General features: G+C 54.9%; 1 protein-coding gene across 5 annotated transcripts in view; it reads left to right on the forward strand.

Moving 5' to 3' along the window:
- The window catches only part of COL16A1 (collagen type XVI alpha 1 chain), a 55,083-nt gene that overhangs the window by 17,573 nt on the left and 16,353 nt on the right, over window positions 1-21,157 (forward strand). For 3 of the 5 annotated variants that reach the window (XM_068968238.1, XM_068968243.1, XM_068968240.1), the window contains 24 exons: window positions 578-613; window positions 736-780; window positions 1,081-1,212; window positions 1,982-2,017; window positions 2,226-2,333; window positions 2,610-2,732; window positions 2,839-2,892; window positions 3,096-3,137; window positions 3,731-3,766; window positions 3,853-3,906; window positions 4,089-4,157; window positions 6,169-6,222; window positions 6,314-6,340; window positions 7,090-7,149; window positions 7,328-7,375; window positions 7,505-7,558; window positions 14,231-14,284; window positions 14,497-14,529; window positions 16,643-16,759; window positions 16,865-16,906; window positions 16,988-17,074; window positions 17,954-17,998; window positions 18,859-18,903; window positions 20,651-20,704. In XM_068968238.1, coding sequence (XP_068824339.1) covers window positions 578-613; window positions 736-780; window positions 1,081-1,212; window positions 1,982-2,017; window positions 2,226-2,333; window positions 2,610-2,732; window positions 2,839-2,892; window positions 3,096-3,137; window positions 3,731-3,766; window positions 3,853-3,906; window positions 4,089-4,157; window positions 6,169-6,222; window positions 6,314-6,340; window positions 7,090-7,149; window positions 7,328-7,375; window positions 7,505-7,558; window positions 14,231-14,284; window positions 14,497-14,529; window positions 16,643-16,759; window positions 16,865-16,906; window positions 16,988-17,074; window positions 17,954-17,998; window positions 18,859-18,903; window positions 20,651-20,704 — 1,455 coding nt within the window. The remainder of the gene's footprint in view (window positions 1-577; window positions 614-735; window positions 781-1,080; window positions 1,213-1,981; window positions 2,018-2,225; window positions 2,334-2,609; window positions 2,733-2,838; window positions 2,893-3,095; window positions 3,138-3,730; window positions 3,767-3,852; window positions 3,907-4,088; window positions 4,158-6,168; window positions 6,223-6,313; window positions 6,341-7,089; window positions 7,150-7,327; window positions 7,376-7,504; window positions 7,559-14,230; window positions 14,285-14,496; window positions 14,530-16,642; window positions 16,760-16,864; window positions 16,907-16,987; window positions 17,075-17,953; window positions 17,999-18,858; window positions 18,904-20,650; window positions 20,705-21,157) is intronic. The other 2 variants (XM_068968239.1, XM_068968242.1) reach the window with 2 other exon arrangements.

The raw sequence follows: 21,157 nt of genomic DNA on the forward strand, positions 1-21,157 counted from the left end.
CTGCTCTTTCATTGACTGGGCCTTAGTCTCCTCTTTCTGACAACAATTGTTAGAATATAATAATAAACAGTTCTCTGACCATCCTGTCTAAAATGGCCTGCCCTGCCTACTTTGTCTCACCACCCTGCTTACTTCCTTCAGAGCACTCCTGGCCATCCAGTTACAATTACTTAAACGTTATTGGTGGCCCCCACAAAGGTGTAAGCTCCACAGACGTTTTTGTCTGTGCTGTTCGCTGCTGCTGGCCGGCACCTTGCCCAGTGCACAACACGTCCAGGCGTCCAGCGAGTGACTGTTGGATAAACGAATTCCTGATCTTTGTGTGCTGGGCCAGGGCTGAGGGTTGGTCTGGGATTCTGCCGCCTGCGCCTGAGGACAGAAACAGGCTGGCCACAGTCTCCCCTGGGGACCTTGGCGGAAATCCCTTCGCTTTCTGGGTCTCAGTTTCCTAGCCAGGAAATGGGAGTGGGGACGGTTAGGGGTCCCCGGGGGCCTCTCTTGTGGCTTGGGGTTTTGGAATGACCTAACACTTGTGTGCCTCCCCATTTTGACCCCGTGTTCTCTGCTTTGCTCTCAGGGTAATTTCGGGGAGGTAGGGCCAGCTGGCAGTCCGGTAAGTGAGCTTTGGATGACAACAGCTCGAGGGAGCAGGACGAGGTGGGAGGTGGACAGACGTTAGGCTCCAGCATGGCCCAGGCAGATGCCAGGCATCACACGTGGCTTCTTATCACACAGGGGCCACCAGGGCCTGCGGGACCCACAGGCATCAAAGGGGAGAAGGTGAGTCCGAAGACCTTCCCCATGCAGTCAGGGCCAGCATCCCAAACACACTCCTCCTGTCCTACTTCAAACCCTCCCAGGCTGCCCACTGCCTGAGGGTAACATCGGATCCCTTACCATGATGTTCAGAACTCCTGAGGCTTGGCCCCACCTCCTTTTTTAATCTGGTTTTCCACAATGTCTCCTGAGAGACCCGTCCCCCCTGCCCAGTCCAGGTACTAGGTCAGGCCCAGCTACATTCCCAGCCCCAGATTCCAAGCCTGGGCTGGGGTCCCCCAACCCTGTGTCCTTGCTCGGCAGGGGGAGCCTTGTGAGCCGTGCAGAGCCCTGACCGAGCATCAGGGTGAAGACAGCCACGTGGTAGCCTTGCCGGGGCCTCGCGGAGAGAAGGGGGAACCCGGGCCTCCAGGTTTCGGTCTGCCAGGAAAACAGGTGAGTTCTGGGGCCTGTGGAGGTGGGATACAGGCAGGGCTGCCTGGGTCTTTAGGCTCCTGGTGCAGTGGAGGGGTAGGTGGGAGCGTGGAGGGGCCAGTGCCTCTGTCCCCAGAGGGAGCTGGCCTGACGGACCTCTGCCCTTCTTCCTGGGACACAGCATGGCTGAGTGTGCAGAAAGACCACCAACCTGGCACCAGACAGACCTGGGTTCAGAGCCCACCTCTGCCTTTTACGAGCCCTTTGATTTGAGCCAGTTACCTCCCTTCTCTGTGTCTCTGTTTCCTACAAATAGTGTTGCTGTAAAGTCTAGGAATGATGTGTGTGAAGCATTGGTGGCACACAATAGGCATTCAAGAATGATAATTACGAAAGAAAAGAATGACGGTTACCACTGGGGCGATTATTATTGTTACTGCTTCACTCATAGCAGGGAACGCCACCATAGAGCATATCATGGGCCATTCGCAGCCTCATATATATCAACTTGTCTCATCTCATAAGGACTCTGTGGGATAGAAGGCTGTGCCCTTTTTATCATCCCCATTTGATAGATAAAGAAACTGAGGCACAGAGAGGTTAAGTAGCTTGCCAGGGTCACCCAGGCAGGAAGTCTGACTCAAGGCTCTTAATCTACACAAATTCACTAGAAGGAGAGCAGAGGTTTTGGTTTGTCTCTGTGTTGTCTTTTCCTCGGATCTAACACACTGCCAGACACGTAAGGGTGTCTAGTATGAGGAAATGGATGCTGGAAATGGTTTCTTCTCAGGGCAAGGCCGGAGAGCGTGGACTGAAGGGGCAAAAGGTGAGAGAAAACTCGGTGGGCACGGGTGGGCACCACCTTCTCTCAGATGCCGTCCCCACCTCCTATTCCTGAATTGTGCTGTGCCCGCTCTCCACTCCCTGCCCAGCCCCCAACCCCAGTGAAGGGCTCTGAGTGCCTGTAGGTCCCAAGAGGCCACCATGCCCTGCGCTGGGTCATCTTTGCCCTCCTTGAATCTTCCTCCTTACAGGGTGATGCTGGGAATCCTGGAGACCCTGGAACGCCAGGCACCACGGGGCGGCCAGGACTGTCGGGAGAGCCAGGGGTTCGGGGCCCGGTGGGGCCAAAAGGAGAAAAGGTCAGTCAGGCAGGGGGCAGGTTGCCCCACGAGCAGAAGGAGATCAGGCCGAGAGCTAATGAGGGGAAGGACTTTGGGGTCAGGCCATGACCCTCATGAGATGCTGCCGGCACCGGGTGGAGGCACCCTGGCTCTTCTCCAATATTGATATCCCGGGCTAAGGAGGGGTGGGCAGAGGGGCGGAGCTCTCCGAAGGGCACAGGGATCCCCATTTCCAATGCCTCCTCTCTTGGCGGCCTGGCTCATGGGTTCCTGGCTGTGCCCATCTCTGACCAGGGTGATGGCTGCACCGCCTGCCCCGGCCTGCAGGGGGCGCTGACAGACAGAGCAGGGCTGCCTGGGAAGCCAGGCCCGAAAGGAGATCCTGGGCCAGAAGGCGTGGGCCGGCCTGGTAAACCGGTGAGTTCTGGCTACCTGCCTTCTCGTCCTTCCCTCCCTGGGCTTTCTTTCTCTCCCTCCTGCCCCCTTGTCCTGGTGGGAGCCCTGGCTCACCTGTGTCTTTTAGGGCCAGCCTGGTCTACCGGGAGTTCAAGGACCCCCAGGACTGAAGGGCATACAGGTGTGTGTGAGTGTGGGGGGCCTGGGCTGCAGCCCTGTCAGGGTGGGGAGAAACTGGGGGCAAGTGGGCCTGGAGCGGGGAAGGGAGATCAGCCACTGAGCAGGGGGAGGGGGAGGGGGAGGAGGTTCAGGAGGAGGGGCTGGGGCCGGGGTGAAGGATGAAGACGGAATCTCAAGCTCAAGCTTGTCCTTCTGCCTATTTAGGGAGAGCCCGGCCCTCCAGGAGTGGGAGTCCAGGGGCCCCAGGTGAGCTTCTAGCCTTCCCTTTGCCTGCTTGCCTCCCAACACTTACTCTCAGTTCAGTTCGGTTGCTCAGTAGTGTCCCACTCTTTGCGACCCCATGGACTGCAGCACACCAGGCTTCCCTGTCCATCACCAACTCCCAGAGCCTACTTAGGCTCATGTCCCATTAAGTCAACGATGCCATCCAACCGTCTCATCCTCTGTCGTCCCCTTCTCCTCCTGCCTTCAATCTTTCCCAGCATCAGGGTCTTTTCAAATGAGTCAGTTCTTCGCATCAGGTGGCCAAAGTATTGGAGTTTCAGCTTTAGCATCAGTCCTTCCAATGAACACTTACTTAGCCAACTGCTTACTCCCATCTGCCCCTCCAAACCTCAGCCTCCTCCCCACCCCCAGAGGCTCCAGGGCAAAACCCTGGCCTGCTGTCGCTTCTCTCTGGGACTTTGGTTTGGACCCCCTGCCCCTTTTTGACCCTCCAAGTCTCCTTGTGGAGCCCTCCTGAGTTTGGGTTGGCAGATACCCCACCCTAGACCAGGTCTGCCAGTGGGGCAGGTTGGCTTGGGGAGCTGTGACCCAGGCTGCCTTTTTCTGACTTGCAGGGGGATCTTGGAGCCCAGGGTTTGCCTGGCATTCAGGTATGTCTGCCTCGGGCCTTGGAGGAGCCTGGCAGGGGAAGGGGCCACCCAGGGATAGAGATAACTAAGTGTGCTTCCATCTGCAGGGGCTTCCGGGCCCTCGGGGACCGCCTGGTCCTGCTGGAGAGAAGGGTGCCAAGGTGAGCCTCTGCGTCCTTGGGCTCTTGACTAGTAACGCTTCAGAACGTCCTGGCTGTGGGCCCAGGGGACGTGGGAACTGAGGGATACTCATCAGACGGCTGCCCAAGGCCTGGTCTCACCTGCTGGATTGTCGCGAGCTTCAGACTTGGGCCCTGCAAACTTGGTACCCTCTCTTCCACAGGGATCTCCAGGAGTGAAAGGAGCCACTGGGCCTATGGGACCTCCTGGTGCCAGTGTCTCTGGGCCTCCGGTAAGGGCCCCTTCTGTATTCCACACTGGGGATGTTGCTGGGACTAAGGGCATTGCTGCCAGCAAGAGGGCACGGGGCTGACCTTGCCTGTGGGGGATGGGAGGCGAGAGGCCTCAGCTCAGCCCAGGGTGGGAGTAGGAAGACCACACTGTTTGGGGGGAGTCCCTGAAGAATGACAGTATTGACCACCACCAGTTTTTGAGCAGTGACCACGCTGAGGCCCATGCTAAAACAGATTAACTTAATCCTCACAACAGCCCTGTAAGGGAACAGCTATGATTATTCCCATTTCACAGATGAGGACAATGAAAGCCTGAGAGTGAGGAGACAGAGCCAGGACTTGAACCCAGTTCTGTCCGACTCAAAGCCCATATGTTCAGCCCCCCACCCCACTTCAAAACTTGGAGTCATTCGGGATGATCTAAAACAGAGCTGACCAGTAGAACTCTCTGTCCCACCTGAGCTACAGCCACCAGCCCCATGTCGCTCTTGAGTATTCAAAATATAGCTAGTGTGACTGAAGAATGAAATTTTACATTTAATTTAATTATTTTAAATTTAAGTAGCCACATGTGGCTGTTGGCTACCATGCTGGCCAGCACAGCTCCATCTAGACCAGCAACACTTTCCGTCTCATTACCCTCAAGGACCTCCCTTGATTACTGTCCCACCAATGATTCCCATATTCTGAAAGATGTATCTATTGAACAAATTGCACAGATTAGGTAATAATAAGTGCATTTCCTCATTTTTATTCATCAAAGACCTATATAACAGCTAGCTTCAGCTCCACATGAACCCACTAGAATTTTTCAAGACGATATAATTCTAGCCTGAATCAAAGAAATGCTACCCTGCAGCCAGCCGGTGCTGTGCCAGGTCGTGGGCAAATGTATAATTTTTCTTAAGCTTTTGGTAACGTTGAAAATAGCTCAGTGAACCATATCTTTTCTATCTTTATCGATCCCTAGAGAAAGTCCAGACCCAGTTTGGGAATCACTGATTCTCATGAGGGGGCTACGGCCTTGCCCAAGTCCCCACTGTCAGTCTGGGTCGTCATGGTCCCTGCCTGAGCCGAGGAGCACCCCCCGCCCGGCCCCCGGTAAAGACATATGTGAAGGTGAAGGAGGCCCTGGTCCTCAGGGAGCTCCGAGTCCCATGTGGGAAGGTGGCCTGTCCGGCAGGATGCAGCTGTCTGCATGTGCCCTGGCTGGTCTCTCCAGACCAGCTTCCCTCAAGCTGAATCCCAGCCGCAAGGCTCCACAGTCCCTAGCTGAGTGATCTTCAGCACGTGACAGCCTCTCGGAGCCTTTAATTCCCTTTAATAAGAGCCGAAATCCCTATCTCCTCCTTAAGTCAACTGAGAGAACTTTTATGATGGAGAGACTGTGTCTCAAGCACCGAAGAGAGAGAGGATAGAGCAGGGACCTTGGGATAGAGCACAGACCGGGGTGCAGCCGTCCTGTTGGGCCTATTAGAAAATCTCATTAAGCCTTAGTTTCCTCCCCTGTGGGCTTCCCTTGTGGCTCAGCTCGTAAAAAATTCACCTGCAATGTGGGAAACCTGGGTTTGACCCATGGGTTGGAAAGATCCCCTGGAGAAGGGAAAGGCTACCCACTCCAGTATTCTGACCTGGAGAATTCCATGGACTCTACAGTCCATGGGGTTGCAAAGAGTTGGACACGACTGAGTAACTTTCACTTCCTCCCCTGGAAGTGGAACAATACCATCCTGCAGGGCTGGGAGCAGGGGGGTTCCGTCCACTGCCCTCTGACAGGCACTTGGCCCAGTGTCTGACACCCAGAAAGTGCTCGAGAAATGCCAGTCTTCCTCCTTCCTCCTCTCCTTGTCTCGTGGGCCTCAGTCTCCTCCTCTGGACATGGGCACTGAGATGTGGGTTCCAGGGAGCCCGGTGCTGCTTCCGTTTGTCCCGTCACCCTCCCCTCCAAGCAGGCCAGCTGGCTGGCTGTTGTTCAGCCCCGCCCACTGACCCTGGGCTCTCTCCCTGCAGGGCCCTGATGGGCACCAAGGACAGACTGGACTTCCAGGAGCCAGAGGGATGCCGGTGAGTGCTGTGTCTCAGGGCAGCAGGAAGCCACCGCTGGCCTTGATTCTGCACCGCTATCTCCTCACCCACCTGTGTTTCTTCCCTGCAGGGTGAGAAGGGATCACAGGGAGAGAAGGTAAGTCCCAGGGACCTGTGACCAGTACCTCCAGGGAAATTAGCAGCCCCTAGAACCCTGCCACTCGGGGGATTCTCTGCACTTGGTCGTGACCCTGGACTGGAGGATGAGTGCTGAGGAGTCATCCTGGTCTTCTTGCCACCCACCAGCTCCCTGGTTCCAGGTTGCAGGGGGCCCCAAACACTCCCCACCTCACCTGGTTGCCAGCCCACGGCTCAACCAGGTTCCTAGGAGACCCAGAGAGCTCCAGGTCTCCCTATGCGGGCAGCTGCATTTTCAGATGAGTGCCGAGTCACAGGACAGGGGAAGGAACTGGGTTCAGAAGAACTAGTGAGAGGACAGGGATGTGAGGGACCAGGAGAGAAGGGCATGGAAGGTGGGCTGGGCCAAGGGGAATGAGGCCAAAAACCTGTGCAGTCGCAGATGGTGATGAAGCTGAAAAGGCAGTAATAGGAAGAGCTGTTGTTTGCTGAGTGCTTGGCATGTGGCAGGAACTCTGTATACATTCATCCAGTCCATCCTCATGACAGTCTATGCAGTGGGCATTATTATCCCCATTGTACAGATGAAGAGACTGAGGTTCAGAGAGGTTGAACAGATTACTCAAGGGCATAGTCATAAGAGGCAGATCCTGGATTTAAGCCCCGCCCTCTCCATCTCTGGAGCCCGCCCTGCCTCCCAGCTGTCAGTTTCCAGAGGGTACTCCATCCTTGTCCCTCTGCTACTGACAAAGGCTCTTCTCTTTTCAGGGCGAGCCGGGGGAGTGCTCCTGCCCCTCCCGAGGGGACCCCATCTTCTCTGGCATGCCGGTAAGTGGTGCCAAGAGCCTTCCCCCCGAATCTGGGGGAGAGGCCTGGCTTTCTGCCCCGTGCCCATGATGCACGGGCCCCCGTGCCCTGGCCAGCTGCCTCCCCACGCAGCCCTGCGCTTGGTGTGGACGTTGCCTATAACCTCTCCCCTTCTTTTGCGACCCCCACTCCCACCCAGGGTGCTCCGGGACTTTGGATGGGCAGCTCCTGGCAGCCGGGCCCGCAGGTGTGTCGCTTGTCTCCTCTGCGTCTCCTCTTGTCCGCCAGCACCCCAAGGCTTGCCCATCCTCACACCGCTGCCCCAGCGATGGGGCAGAACTTTCTTCTGGGTCTGATGATTTCTTCTCTCCCTCAGGGTCCTCCGGGTGTTCCTGGACCACCAGGCCCTCCTGGAATGCCTGGGCTGCAGGTAAAGAGGGAGAGCGAAGGGAGGGCAGGGCGACAGGGCGCATGCTGTGTGCTTGACCCCAGGTGTGCCGCTCCCTGGCCCCAACACCTGTACATGTCATTTCTCACTCCTTGTCTCCTGCTTCCCAGAGTGGTACCCAGGGCCCACTGGTCCCTGAGGGCAGGCTGTGTGTACTCCCAGCTCCTTTCTGAGGCATGTCCCATTGAGTGTAGCCCAGGCATAGCACTGACACCCGTGCCAAGCTCGGGCCTTGGTCAGCTGGCGGGAACCCAGAATCTAGGTCGACTAACAATCCTTGACACTGGTACAGAGCTCACTGTTTTGGAGCAGCATTGACCATTCATTCATGCAACAAATATTTCTGCGCATCTAGCACTTTCCAGGCACTGCTTTAGGTGCCAGCAGTACAGCAGTGGACAGAAAGAGATCTCTGCTCTCTGGGAGCTTGCATTGTAGTAGGAGAGACAGATGATAAGCCAGAGAAAGAAATAAAATATAGTATGTTAGAAAGTGATAGGCCCTGATGAGAAAGCTAAAACAGGGAGTGAAGATAGGAAATGGGAGGAGCCCAGGGCAGATATTTGAGAAAAGTGTTGAAAAGAAGGGAATGCCTGAATCAAGACCTAAAGGAAAAAAGAGAAAAATAAAAAGACTCAAAGGAAATGAAGAGTGAGCCTGCAAAAGAGAATATTCGTGACAGACAAAGCAGTAGGTGCAAAGGCCCGGGGGTGGGGCCATGCCTGGGGAGCAGGAAGGAGGCCACGGAGCGGGGAAGAGGAGCAGGTGGCATCGGGAGAGCCACGTGGCATTGTGATTAGAGTGTGTGTTCCGGAACCAAGCAGCCTGACTTTGAATCCCACGTCTGCTATGTGTTAGCTTTGTGATGCTGGGTATGTTACTTACCCTCTCTGTGTCTCAGTTCCTTCATCTGTTAAGGGGAAATAATTACCAAACCTACCTCATGGGGCTTTTGTGAGTATTGTTAAACAAGTTCAGTTCAGTTCAGTCACTCAGTCTTTTCCGACTCTTTGCGACCCCATGAATTGCAGCACGTCAGGCCTCCCTTTCCATCACCATCTCCCGGAGTTTACTCAAACTCACGTCCATCGAGTCGGTGATGCCATCCAGCCATCTCATCCTCTGTCGTCCCCTTCTCCTGCCGACAATCCCTTCCAGCATGAGCGTCTTTTCCAATGAGTCAACTCTTCACATGAGGTGGCCAAAATATTGGAGTTTCAGCCTCAGCATCAGTCCTTCCAATGAACACCCAGGACTGATCTCCTTTAGGATGGACTGGTTGGATCGCCTTGCAGTCCAAGGGACTCTCAAGAGTCTTCTCCAACACCACAGTTCAAAAGCATCAATTCTTTGGTGCTCAGCTTTCTTCACAGTCCAACTCTCACATCCATACACGACCACTGGAAAAACCATAGCCTTGACTAGATGGACCTTTGTTGGCAAAGTAATGTCTCTGCTTTTTAATATGCTATCTAGGTTGGTCATAACTTTCCTTCCAAGGAGTAAGCATCTTTTAATTTCATGGCTGCAATCACCATCTGCAGTGATTTTGGAGCCCAAAAAAATAAAGTCTGACACTGTTTCCACGGTTTCCCCATCTATTTCCCATGAAGTGATGGGACCGGATGCCATGATCTTAGTTTTATGAATGTTGAGCTTTAAGCCAACTTTTTCACTCTCCTTTTTCACTTTCATCAGGAGGCTTTTTAGTTCCTCCACTTTCTACCATAAGGGTGGTGTCATCTGCATATCTGAGGTTATTGACGTTTCTCCTGGCAATCTTGATCCCAGCTCGTGTTTCTTCCAGTCCAGCGTTTCTCATGATGTACTCTGCATATAAGTTAAATAAGCAGAGTGACAATATACAGCCTTGACGTACTCCTTTTCCTATTTGGAACCCGTCCATTGTTCCATGTCCAGTTCTAACTGTTGCTTCCTGACCTGCATATAGGTTTCTCAAGAGGCAGGTCAGGTGGTCTGGTATTCCCATCTCTTTCAGAATTTTCCACAGTTTATTGTGATCCACACAGTCAAAGGCTTTGGCATAGTCAATAAAGCAGAAATAGATGTTTTTCTGGAACTCTTTTGCTTTTTCCATGATCCAGTGGATGTTGGCAATTTGATCTCTGGCTCCTCTGCCTTTTCTAAAACCAGCTTGAACATCTGGAAGTTCACGGTTCACATATTACTGAAGCCTGGCTTGGAGAATTTTGAGCATTACTTTGCTAGCATGTGAGATGCGTGCAATTGTGTGGTAGTTTGAGCATGCTTTGGCATTGCCTTTCTTTGGGATTGGAATGAAAAAGGACTTTTCCAGTCCTGTGGCCACTGCTGAGTTTTCCAAATTTGCTGTCATATTGAGTGCACCACCCTCACAGCATCATCTTTCAGGATTTGAAACAACTCAACTGGAATTCCATCACCTCCACTAGCTTTGTTTATAGTGATGCTTTCTAAGGCCCACTTGATTTCACATTCCAGGATGTCTGGCTCTAGATGAGTGATCACACCATCGTGATTATCTGAGATCTTTTTTGTACAGTTCTTCAGTGTATTCTTGCCACCTCTTCTTAATATCTTCTGTTTCTGTTAGGTCCATACCATTTCTGTCCTTTATTGAGCCCTTCTTTGCATGACATGTTCCCCTGGTATCTCTAATTTTCTTGAAGAGATCTCTAGTCTTTCCCATTCTGTTGTTTTCCTCTATTTCTTTGCATTGATCACTGAAGAAGGCTTTCTTATCTCTCCTTGCTATTCTTTGGAACTCTGCATTCAGATGCTTTTCTCCTTTGCTTTTCGTGTCTCTTCTTTTCACAGCTATTTGTAAGGCTTCCTCAGACAGCTCTTTTGCTTTTTTGCATTTCTTTTTCTTGGGGATGGTCTTGATCCCTGTCTCCTGTACAATGTCACGAACCTCCATCTATAGTTCATCAGGCACTCTGTCCATCAGATCTAGTCCCTTAAATCTATTTCTCACTTCTACTGTATAATCATAAGGGATTTGATTTAGGTCATACCTGAATGGTCTAGTGGTTTCCCCTACTTTCTTCAATTTAAGTCTGAATTTGGCAATAAGGGGTTCATGATCTGAGCCACAGTCAGCTCCGGGTCTTGTTTTTGCTGACTGTATAGAGCTTCTCCATCTTTGACTGCAAAGAATATAATCAGTCTGATTTCAGTGTTGACCATCTGGTGATGTCCATGTGTAGAGTCTTCTCTTGTGTTGTTGGAAGAGGGTGTTTGCTATGACCAGTGTGTTCTCTTGGCAAAACTCTATTAGCCTTTGCCCTGCTTCATTCCGCATTGCAAGGCCAAATTTGCCTGTTACTCCAGGTGTTTCTTGACTTCCTACTTTTGCATTCCAGTCCCCTATAATGAAAAGGACATCTTTTTTTGGTGTTAGTTCTAAAAGGTCTTGTAGGTCTTTATAGAACCGTTCAACTTCAGCTTCTTTAGCGTTACTGGTTGGGGCACAGACTTGGATTACCATGATATCGGTTTGCCTTGGAAATGAACAGAGATCATTCTGTCATTTTTGAGATTGCATCCAAGTACTGTATTTCGGACTCTTTCATTGACCATGATGGCTACTCTATTTCTTCTGAGGGATTCCTGCCCACAGTAGTAGATATAATGGTCATCTGAGTTAAATTCACCCATTCCAGTCCATTTTAGTTTGCTGATTCCTAGAATGTCGATGTTCACTCTTGCCATCTCCTGTTTGACCACTTCCAATTTGCTTTGATTCATGGACCTAACATTCCAGGTTCCTATGCAATATTGCTCTTTACAGCATCGGACTTTGCTTCTATCACCAGTTGCATACACAGCTGGGTATTGTTTTTGCTTTGGCTCCATCCCTTCATTCTTTCTGGAGTTATTTCTCCACTGATCTCCAGTAGCATATTGGGCACCTACTGACCTGGGGAGTTCCTCTTTCAGTATCCTATCATTTTGCCTTTTCATACTGTTCATGGGGTTCTGAAGGCAAGAATACTGAAGTCGTTTGCCATTCCCTTCTCCAGTGGACCACAATCTGTCGGACCTCTCCACCATGACCCATCCATCTTGGGTGGCCCCTCAGGGCATGGCTTAGTTTCATTGAGTTAGACAAGGCTGTGGTCCATGTGATCAGATTGGCTAGTTTCAGTGCGTCTGCCCTCTGATGCCCTGTTGCAACACCTACCATCTTACTTGGGTTTCTCTTACTTTAAACGTGGGGTATCTCTTTATGGCTGCTCCAGTAAAGCACAGCTGCTGCTCCTTACCTTGGACGAGGGGTATCTCCTCACGGCTGTATAGAACCTTGCCTGATATATAGTAAACACACAGAAGACATTAGCCATCATTATGACAACTACTGTTATGATTTTACATCTGTTCTCTCGCATTCATCTGGGCCTTACATCAACTCCAATAGGAGGGCAGTGTTATCCCCAAGTCACAGCTGAACACACTGAGGCTCTGGGAGGTGAAATATCTTGTCTAAAGTCATCGGCTAGGAATTGGCAGCACTGGACTGGGGCTTTCCCGAGCAGGGCACTTTTGTCTGACCTCCACTGCCCTGCAGGGTGGCTCCCCCAGGCTTGCATGCCAGGCCACACTTCCCAGAGACCCTGGGAGGCACAGACAGTGGCTTCTGCAAGTCTGGCTCCCAGCTCTTGAACGAGTGAGTCTCACCTGTAAAAGCAAAGGAGAATCACATGGAAGATTTTTACAAACTACTCGCTCTGCCCTGATGATCTATTATACACCGGCTTCCACCCTAGCCTGAGAATTGGCTCTGGGGACCCCCTTTGCTGATGGAAGCCTCTGTCAAGATTCCAGTTCTCTGTCTCTTTGAAAGCTCAGAATCAGAGCCAACTTTGGGTCCCCCACAGGCCAGCCTCACCTTTACCAAGTGTCCAGGTTTCCTGCCGCATGGCCAGGAAACAGGAATCAGTCTGCAGGGGGCTTGCGGTTTGCCAGGAGAAGCGTGAGAGTCATTTCAAAGTGACCCATTAACAAGCACACGCTGATGTCATGTGAACCTGGCCAAGACACGCTGGGGGAACGAGGCAGAAAGAATGACTGCCACCAAGTCTGGGCCCAGGCACCAGAGTCCCCGTCTGGCACCAGTGCTGGAGACCCAGCTGAGGCTGCTGCCAGTGGGCACCTGCCCCATGCTAGGCCGGGGCAGGTCCCCATGCCTGTGGTCTCCCGCAGTCCTTCCAAGGAAGAGAGAGCCCAGCAGTAACTCTCTTCAGGCACAGGAACAGACTCAGAGATACACAGCATCCCAACTCCAGTAATGACATCCATTCCTACAGACATTAAGAAATGTGCGGTTCTATAGCTAGTGGACGGTGCGTAGGTAGCTCTTCAGTCTACAGTAGAACCAAGTGGGAGATGGGGTGCTGGGAGGGCAGGACAAGAAATTCACAGTCTCAGACTTGAACGAACACATGGGCAATGAAGAAGGGAGCAGGGGTGACTGATACTTTAGGGGCATGATTAGAATGAACATGGTCAGGTGCTATTCTAAACACTTTACCTTCTTAACTCACTGAGGGCTCGGAATGAGCAGGGCTGGGTGACGGCACGTGGGGTGCAGGAGGGGCCGGGGGAGACTGGCTCTAGGTCCGTCTCAGGCCTGGTGGAGCCTGGCCTGAAGTCAGGTGGGCTGCCAGGGAGGATGCCAGGTTCTATTGCTGGGCACTGCACCTTGAAGGGAGGCCGGCTATCAGAGTAGACCAAGGGAACCCCGTTGGGGGGAGCAGCAGTGCATTCACGCGGCACACAGTTGATGTGTGCCTCCTGCAGGGCACTGGGGATTCAAAACTGAACACACGCCCAGCCTCCATGGAGTATTTAATATGCAAATGTGCATTGTGTGTCTGTAAGGGGAACAGAGTCTGGGTGGCAAACATTTAACATGAGCATCGCAGGTGCCAGGCTCTGTACGAAGCTCCTGATAGCCATGATCTCCTTTACGCCACCCCCTAAACTACAGAAAAGGAAATGGAGGCAGAGATTTTTTTTCCCCTGCCAAGCAACCTGCCAAAAGCTGTGCAGGTGGTCAGTTAGGATCTGCACCTGGATGGGTCTGACTCCCGGCTTCCACCCTGTGTGTGCATGAGCATTCTGGGAGATGCTTTTTGAGGAATGATGCTGAAATAGTCGTTAAGAGGAGGGTTGAAGTCAATGGTCCTCAGTCTGCGTCTTGCCTCTGTGCCTTGCTCGTCCTGTGACCTTTAGCAAGTTACTTGCCTCTCCGAGTTCTTCGTCTTGTTTTTACGCTGGAGATAACACCCAACACACCGAAACAATTGTGGTGACTAAATGAGAAAATACAGTGAGAAAATATAGGAAAAGTACTTAGCACAGAAAGAAACCATAGTTATTTACTACAGAGAAGACCCTCTGCCCCTAACGTGCAGGGGAAGAACTCGTTTGGACTGTTTTATTGGGGGGGGTTCCCCCTCTGGGCCTACCTCAACTACCCCTACAAACCATCTGGAGACTTTCGAGCTAAGAATAGAAATCAGCTTTGTGCCAGCCCAGGCTCTCATCTCTGCAGGATAAAGGGAAGGGGCAGTGATGGTGAGGATGAATCAGAGGGACCTGCAGGCTAGAGAGAGGTGTCCACTCACCTGTGTCTCTTCTTGGCTGCAGGGGGTGCCCGGGCACAACGGTTTGCCAGGACAACCTGGGCTGACTGCAGAACTGGTAGGTACTGGCCAGATCTCACTGCCCACCACCTCCCCTCCTCTTCTCAGGGCTGAATTTGCCATGCCAGCACCCTTAGTCTCAGTGCGGGTCCCTCTTCCCTCCCTCTTCCGAGGCGGGGAGAAGCCTGGATCCCACGTGGCTTCCCAAGGCTTCACCTGGTGCCCTAAGTCCCCATGCTCCTTCTGAGACCTCGTGTCTGTCTCTTGCAGGGATCCTTGCCCATTGAACAGCACCTCCTGAAGGTAAGAGCGTCAGAGGAAGAGCATGGGAACCGGCAAGGCTTCCCCTAAGGGGATGTCATAGTCAGCGCTCAGCTGCACAGCGCCGCTCGCACGGCCCCGCTCACAGAGAGCTGCAGATGGAGCTGTTTGTGGGGACCAGGCATGCCACACATCTGTATAAGGGGGCCTAACACAGTGCCGGCTCAGAACAGACCCCCCAAGTCAGTGTTTGCTGAACGAGTGTTTGAAGGAATCCTGCAAAGGCACCCACGTGGCCACAGGTGCTCTTGTCAATTGCACCTGTGAGACCTGCCCGCAGCTGCCGCTGGTGAGGTCACACTGGGGCGGAGCGGGGAGGGGAAAAGTGCACTCTTCCAGCCTGCGAGGGTTATGCGCTACAGTTAAGACTGGGTGAGGGCCTGGAAGAAGCCTCCGCTGTCCCCTGGTCAATTCAGAAAGAATCCAGGAAGGAGCAGGGTTTGAGAGGCAGTTCTAGTGGTGCAAGAACCAGGAGCTGGGGCCTGGCGGGAGGGCTGGCCTGAGCCAGGGCTGTCAGCAGCATTAAGTCCACACCCCGGGGCTGTGGTCTGGTCTGACCTCCCACGCTGGGCACCATGGGTGACACAGCCTTTCATTGCTCAATCACCTCTAAAGACCAGATCAGGACTCTTCCTCCTCCAGCTCAGCAGCCCTAGGGGTCCCTCCCAGGCCCTGGCCTCCGGAGCACCCCTGTCCTGGTCACCCCCTTCTAGCACTGGCTGGTAAGTGCTCTGGACCTCCCATGAGTCCAGCGGTTCTGCTCAGAACAGAGCATGGGGTTCCCCACCCTGCTGTGGACAGCAGTCGTTGTCAGAAGCAGCTTGAGGTTGGGCTAACCTGGCGACAGTTATAGGTTGGATCATGGTGAGGCTGTGGCAGCGAACCCCTGCTCTTCCACCCTAGGCCTCTGGCAAGCCAGGGTTCCCCAAGGTCTGCCCCCGGGCAAGTGATGGTATGACTCCAAAGGTAGCATTCAGCATTCTCTGTGTAACATGTCATTTGACAGCTTCGTGATCAAGTGCTCCATGGAGGGCCCCCGACAGGAACCGAGTGTGGTCTGGAGAAGGGGTCCGATGGCGCCCCAGGGGGTGCTGACTCCCACAGGCCCCCATACCCCAGGGAAAGCCTGAGTCTGTGGACAGAGTGCTCATTACACCCTCAGATCAAACTCCAATCCAGGGTCCCACTTAACTTATCTAAAGTTAAGTCTCTTTGAGCCTTGGCTTTCTCATCTCCAGAGTGCTTGTAAGATGACCCGCCTCACTGCACTGTCTGGGTTGAACGCGATCATGTGCAGAGGCCTGTCACCACGCCTGGTGTCACGAGTGCTGAGTCAATGACAGCCATTATCACTGAGCTGCACAGCGAACAGTGGCGATGGAGCGGCAGCTCCTCTAGAGGCCCACGGACGGCCCCCCCACCCCCCCAGGCCGTGGGTAGACGCCCGGCTCCTGAGTCCTCTGAAACTGTAGTCTAGTTTTCTCTAGTAGGTTTCATTTTGAGGGGGAGCGAGGACTCATAGCCTCCATCAGACTCTCAGAGAGGTCTGTGACCCCAAGAGGTTAAAGCCTCCAGGAAAGAGGAGGACCTTTCTTGTCATAGGAAGACTTCAGGCCTGGGACCTGCCGTCCCATCCCCAAGGCTGCGAAGGGCCGGCAGCTGTTTCCTTGGCTCCCTTGGGCAGAGGAGCTGCTGTGTGGAGCTGGCCTTTTCAGGCTAAATCCTGGTGGCATGTCCTCACAGTGGGCGCAGGTTGCAGGAACAGCCGGGACAGATGGTCCTCCCTCCGGCGGGCCCCTCCGCCTCCTCCCACACGGCTCTCTGCAAAGTGGCATTGGCTTGGCCCCACCCGAGCTTCTTCCTGGAGGAAACTCAAAGCCAGTGTTGGGACCGGTTCCCCAAGGAGGCAGCCAAGCAGCCGCAGGGATGTGGCTGGGGAGGAAGAGAACGGTGGCTGGGGAGGTCTTAAGAGTGTGGGTGGGGGCCTAGTCTGCAGGGCACCCCGGGCTGGGTTCAGAGCAGGGATTCCCCCGATCCGGCCCATCCTGGCCCTTCTCTGGCTCTGGCCCCACCGCCCTCCCCTTCTCCTCATCAGAGCATCTGTAGGGACTGTATCCAGGGCAAGATGGCCCACGAGGTGGCCCTCCTGGAAAGCGGAGAGAAGGGAGACCAGGGCATCCCCGGCGTGCCAGGCCTCGACAGCTGCGCCCAGGTAGGAAGCAGGGGCGGGGGGTGGGGGGCTCGGGGTGGCCCTGGTGGGGGGCGAGCTCCCCGGCTGACCCCCGACGCTGACCGGGCCTCTGGCTGTCGTCCGCAGTGCTTCATGGAGCGGGAGCGCCCGAGAGCCGAGGAGGCCCGGGTGAGTGGGCCTCCGTCTTCTCCTCGCCTCCTGCCCCGTGTCCCACGGGGCTGCTCACACTCACTGTCCATCCCGCTCCAGGGGGACAACCACGAGGGAGACCCGGGCTGTGCAGGGAGTCCCGGGCTGCCGGGTCCTCCGGGACTGCCTGGCCAGAGAGGAGAAGAGGTAAGAGTCTGGGCTGGGCCCCGAGGCGGCTGGTGTCTGCACCTCAATGAGCCTCAGTTCCTGAGGGCAGTCTCATCCTGCCAGTGGTCTCCTTGGACCTTCTGGTGGCTCCTTGTCTCCCCCTGGGAGTCCCTCAGGGGGCACTAAGGCGTCAGGCCACCCCGCACCCCTCACTGCACTGGCTTCATCTGCCCGCCTGGCGCCCGGGGCCTCCGCGCAGTGCTGGGCCCCCAGCCACTCTTCCTTCCTCGGCCTGCAGCTCTTTCTTCTCCAGGGCCCGCTCCCTCACCCCTTCAGCCCCGTCCCTTTTTTTTTTTTTTTTCCAAAGATCACCTTCTCAGTGAGATATTCAATCACTAAGTCATGTCCGACTCTTTGCTGGACCATGGCACACCAGGCTTCCCTGTCCCTCCCCATCTCCCGGAGACCTTCCCTGACCATCCTCTAGAAGGGAGACCCCACACACCCCACATCCCTTGAGCCCCAGGCCCTCTCCCTGCCCCGTGCGCCTCGCCCTCTGGCGTCCTGTGTTCCCTTCCCTCGGGAGCACACTGCAGGTATCTGCTGAGCACCGCCTGCGTGCCAGCCCCTGTTCTATTCTTTCCTGTCCACCTCTTCCCAGAACGTAACCGCCACAAGGCAGGGATTTTAACGTCCCGATTACTGTTGTGTCTTCAGCACCTGGGTTGGTGCTCAGTACGTAACAGTTGCTCGATAAATGTTAGTTGGATGATTGAACGGACCGAATGAAAGCTTTACCATCCAGCGCTGACAGCAGCTGCCTCTTGACTCTGTGGCAGGCTTGCAGAGGGGGCTGTGGAGAGCCCCGGCGCTGCAAGCTCTGAGCCTCTTCATTTATTTCCATGGCTTCCTTCGCAGGGTCCACCCGGTATGAGGGGCTCCCCGGGTCCTCCAGGCCCTATTGTGAGTATCCGTGGTCTTCTGGGCTGCTTGAGAGGCTCTCAAAGGAGACGTAAAACCCAGACACCATTCTGCTGCCTTGTCCCAGGAAGCTGGGCAGGACAGAAAGGGGAACGTCTTCTGCCTTTCCCTCGTCACAGCATCTGCGGGGACTGTGGTCTCCCACCTCCGAATCCCCCAGAGCCGGCCTGCTCTGCCATGATCTGCCTGTGGAGGAGGCCTCAGGGCATATCTGTTTCCCACTCCCCGCCACCCCCCATCCCTGCTATGTTTTGCACGACGGCTCACGGTCTGGATTGCCAGGAAAGCGTGTGGCAACCTGCAGGCAGGGGCCGGAAGCTAAGGTGGAGCCGCCCTCCATGGCTCTGTAGGGCCAGTCTCTAGCAGAAGCCTGCAGAGGCCAGCCTAGGAGCGTCTCCCCTGGTGTTGACATGGCAGGGACGTAGAAGTGACTAGGAAAACCTAGAAGAACCGATAATGCTTCCTTTGGAGGAAAAAAAAAAATTGGCCGGTTGGAGCCCTCTTAGAACCAGGGAGCCCCGACCTGGGGGCCCGTGGAGGTCAGGTAACAGGCACCATGGGCTTCCACTCTGGCACTGGGGTTCACCTGGACGTGGGAAGATGTGGGCCCGTGGTCTGACTCCGGGGGCTGTTGCGCGTCTCCGCCGTCAGCAGAGCCATTCATTCTTCCTGGAGCCGAGGCGAGGAGCAGGTGGCTTCTGGGCCAAGACTCGGGACGAGTCTCTTTTCTAGCTGCCTTGATAATACCCCCATGACTTCCTTTCCCCGTGAGCCCTCAGCCCCAGATCGTGACCCAGGGTTCCTCTGCTTGTGAGATGTGACCTGCCTGTTTCTCCCACCAGGGCCCCCCAGGTTTTCCTGGTGCTGTTGGCTCCCCCGGATTGCCTGTAAGAACCTAGCGCTGCTCGACCTCCCCTCCCCTGCCAGCCAGGTCTCTGTGGCTTTTGCTCGTCTCCCTTCCTGCCGTGGCCTGGCCTCCCTCCTCCTTGTGTGTGTGTGTGTGTGTGTGTGTGTGTGTGTGTCATCGTCGTCATACCCTGCAGGCTCGGTAGCTAACGACACAGGTTCCCTGAGGTCCCAGCAGCTTGGACAGCCTCCCAGTCTTTGGCTCTCTTTCCATTTTTCCCTTCTCCCTCTTCTGCTTTCTCTCTCTTTCTCTCATCGTCTGTCTTCTCCCCCTTTCCGTTTCCCTTTTTTCTCTCCCACAATCACACATCACTCCCCCCTAAATCCTCCAGAGCTATTTTACCTTCTTATTTTAAGCTGGTGCCTCTAGGGGCCTCTTTATTCCCTCCCTTCTCACTCTGCCTCCTGCTTCTCCCACCTTTGGTGTTGACTGAAGATTTGCTGAAAGTAGTTCTTGGGGCCCTGCCAGGCGCCTGGCACAGAGCCCGGCAGAGATGCCAAAGCTTTAGGGCTTCACACTGCAGGCTGGCACGGGTTCGCTGCCCTGCTGCTTGGCGGGGCTGGTCCAGAGGCGCCCCGGGGGTTTCAAGGCGGCCACGCTTGCAACCTTTCCCATCATCCTAGAGGAAGCTTCCTCCTCTTCCCTTCTTCTTCTTTGGCTCTGGGCTAAGTCTGCTCTGAAGCTGGGCATGTGATGCCAGCAGTAGGGTTTCTGGGTGTCACGGGGCCCTGCCCCTTCTGCCCAGTGTCTTGGCCACCTCCTTCTGCCCGGTGTCGTTAATTGCTCTGCCTTCGTCATCATCACAAGTACGTTTAAGTCATTCTCATCCTCACTGTTGCTCCCTCCTGGGTCATGGAAACTAACCTCCTGTTTTGTCAGACTTCATGTTCCCGGGGTCGGCTCCTCTCCTCCCAGGGCTGGTGATGGTGGCTCAGGGAGCAGGGCCCCTCCTTGTCCCAGCTCCATCTGTCCCCACGTCCTCATCCTGGCCGGACCTTGTCTGTTTCTGCTTGCTTGGGTGGAGGGGCCATCTGTCCGTCTAGCCATCTGTCTTGTGTCGTGGAAAGGTTTGGGCGCCGTGTCTCTGGAAGGCATGAGGGAGAAGGGGCAGACATGGCCCCTTAACAGTGTGTGTTGCATCTATGAAGTCCAGGTTGAGGATGAGGGATGGGGACTCTACTTTGCAACGGATATCCCTAAAGAGACAGGGACTGCTCTGGAGGGAGCCTTCCTGAGTCCTTCCCCAGCATCCCTAAAGGAAGTTGATTTTTGCCTGGGGTGGGGGGGGCTTGGACAGGTAAGTGTTGGGCATCGGGTAAAACATCTCGGTGGGGAGCACTCTAGGGACACCTCTGCTGACAGTCGCCCCTTGGAGGGAGCACGTGTGTTGCCCTCCTAAAGGTGCATCCTGGATACTGGTCCCAGTAGGGCCCACCAGTGACCGTCACCCGCCTGGGCAGGGGTATCTCTCTGGTGGCCTGTTGTGGGGGCCCCTGCTCCCGAGAGGCACCCATATGTGGGAATTTATACCTCTGACAGTGTTGCCCTTCTGGGTCCACCCCCTATGGTCACTTTGCTGGGGACACTCTGGGGGCCATCAGCAGCCACACACCCCCCCCCCACCTTTGCCTAGAATGGGAACAGAGGGCTGCGGGGCCGTGGGGAGGAGGCAGGGGCTGGGTGGGGACTTCCCTCCCCTGCAGTTTCTCATGATTTTTCTCTCCAAGGGTCTTCAAGGAGAGCGAGGCCTCAGGGGGCTGACGGGAGAGAAGGGGGAGCCGGTAAGAGGGAGTGGCAGGGGGGTGGTGATACATGAAGAGCCCTGGGGAGACAGGTTGGGCCCCTGGGACGGCTGTCAAGTAGAAGACGGGAGGTGAAACTCTTTGCCCCTCAGCCCTGATCCCCTCAGCACTGGGATCTTCACAACCCCTCAGGATCCAAGGAAGCTGATCTCCTGGTGCCCTCACTCCTGTTAGGGGCAGACACCCCTATCCCCAGGGGCTTCCTCTCTCCCTCTTCCTGCAGCTTTTAGCCTGCCCCTTCCACTCCCCAGCCCCGGTCCTCATCATCCCCTGCCCGGGGGTCTCCTCCTTCAGCTTGAACCCCCAGGGTCCAGGCCTCTGATGGTGGTCTCCACTGAGGGAAGCTGGCCTAAGGGACACGGCCTGAGGTGGTGGCTGTTCCAGGGGGTGGACTAGTGGCTGTCCCCGGGGTGGACTGGGCCTGCTGAGGGG

The sequence above is a fragment of the Capricornis sumatraensis genome, chromosome 3 (assembly GCF_032405125.1).
Source record: "Capricornis sumatraensis isolate serow.1 chromosome 3, serow.2, whole genome shotgun sequence".
Taxonomy (NCBI): domain Eukaryota; kingdom Metazoa; phylum Chordata; class Mammalia; order Artiodactyla; family Bovidae; genus Capricornis; species Capricornis sumatraensis.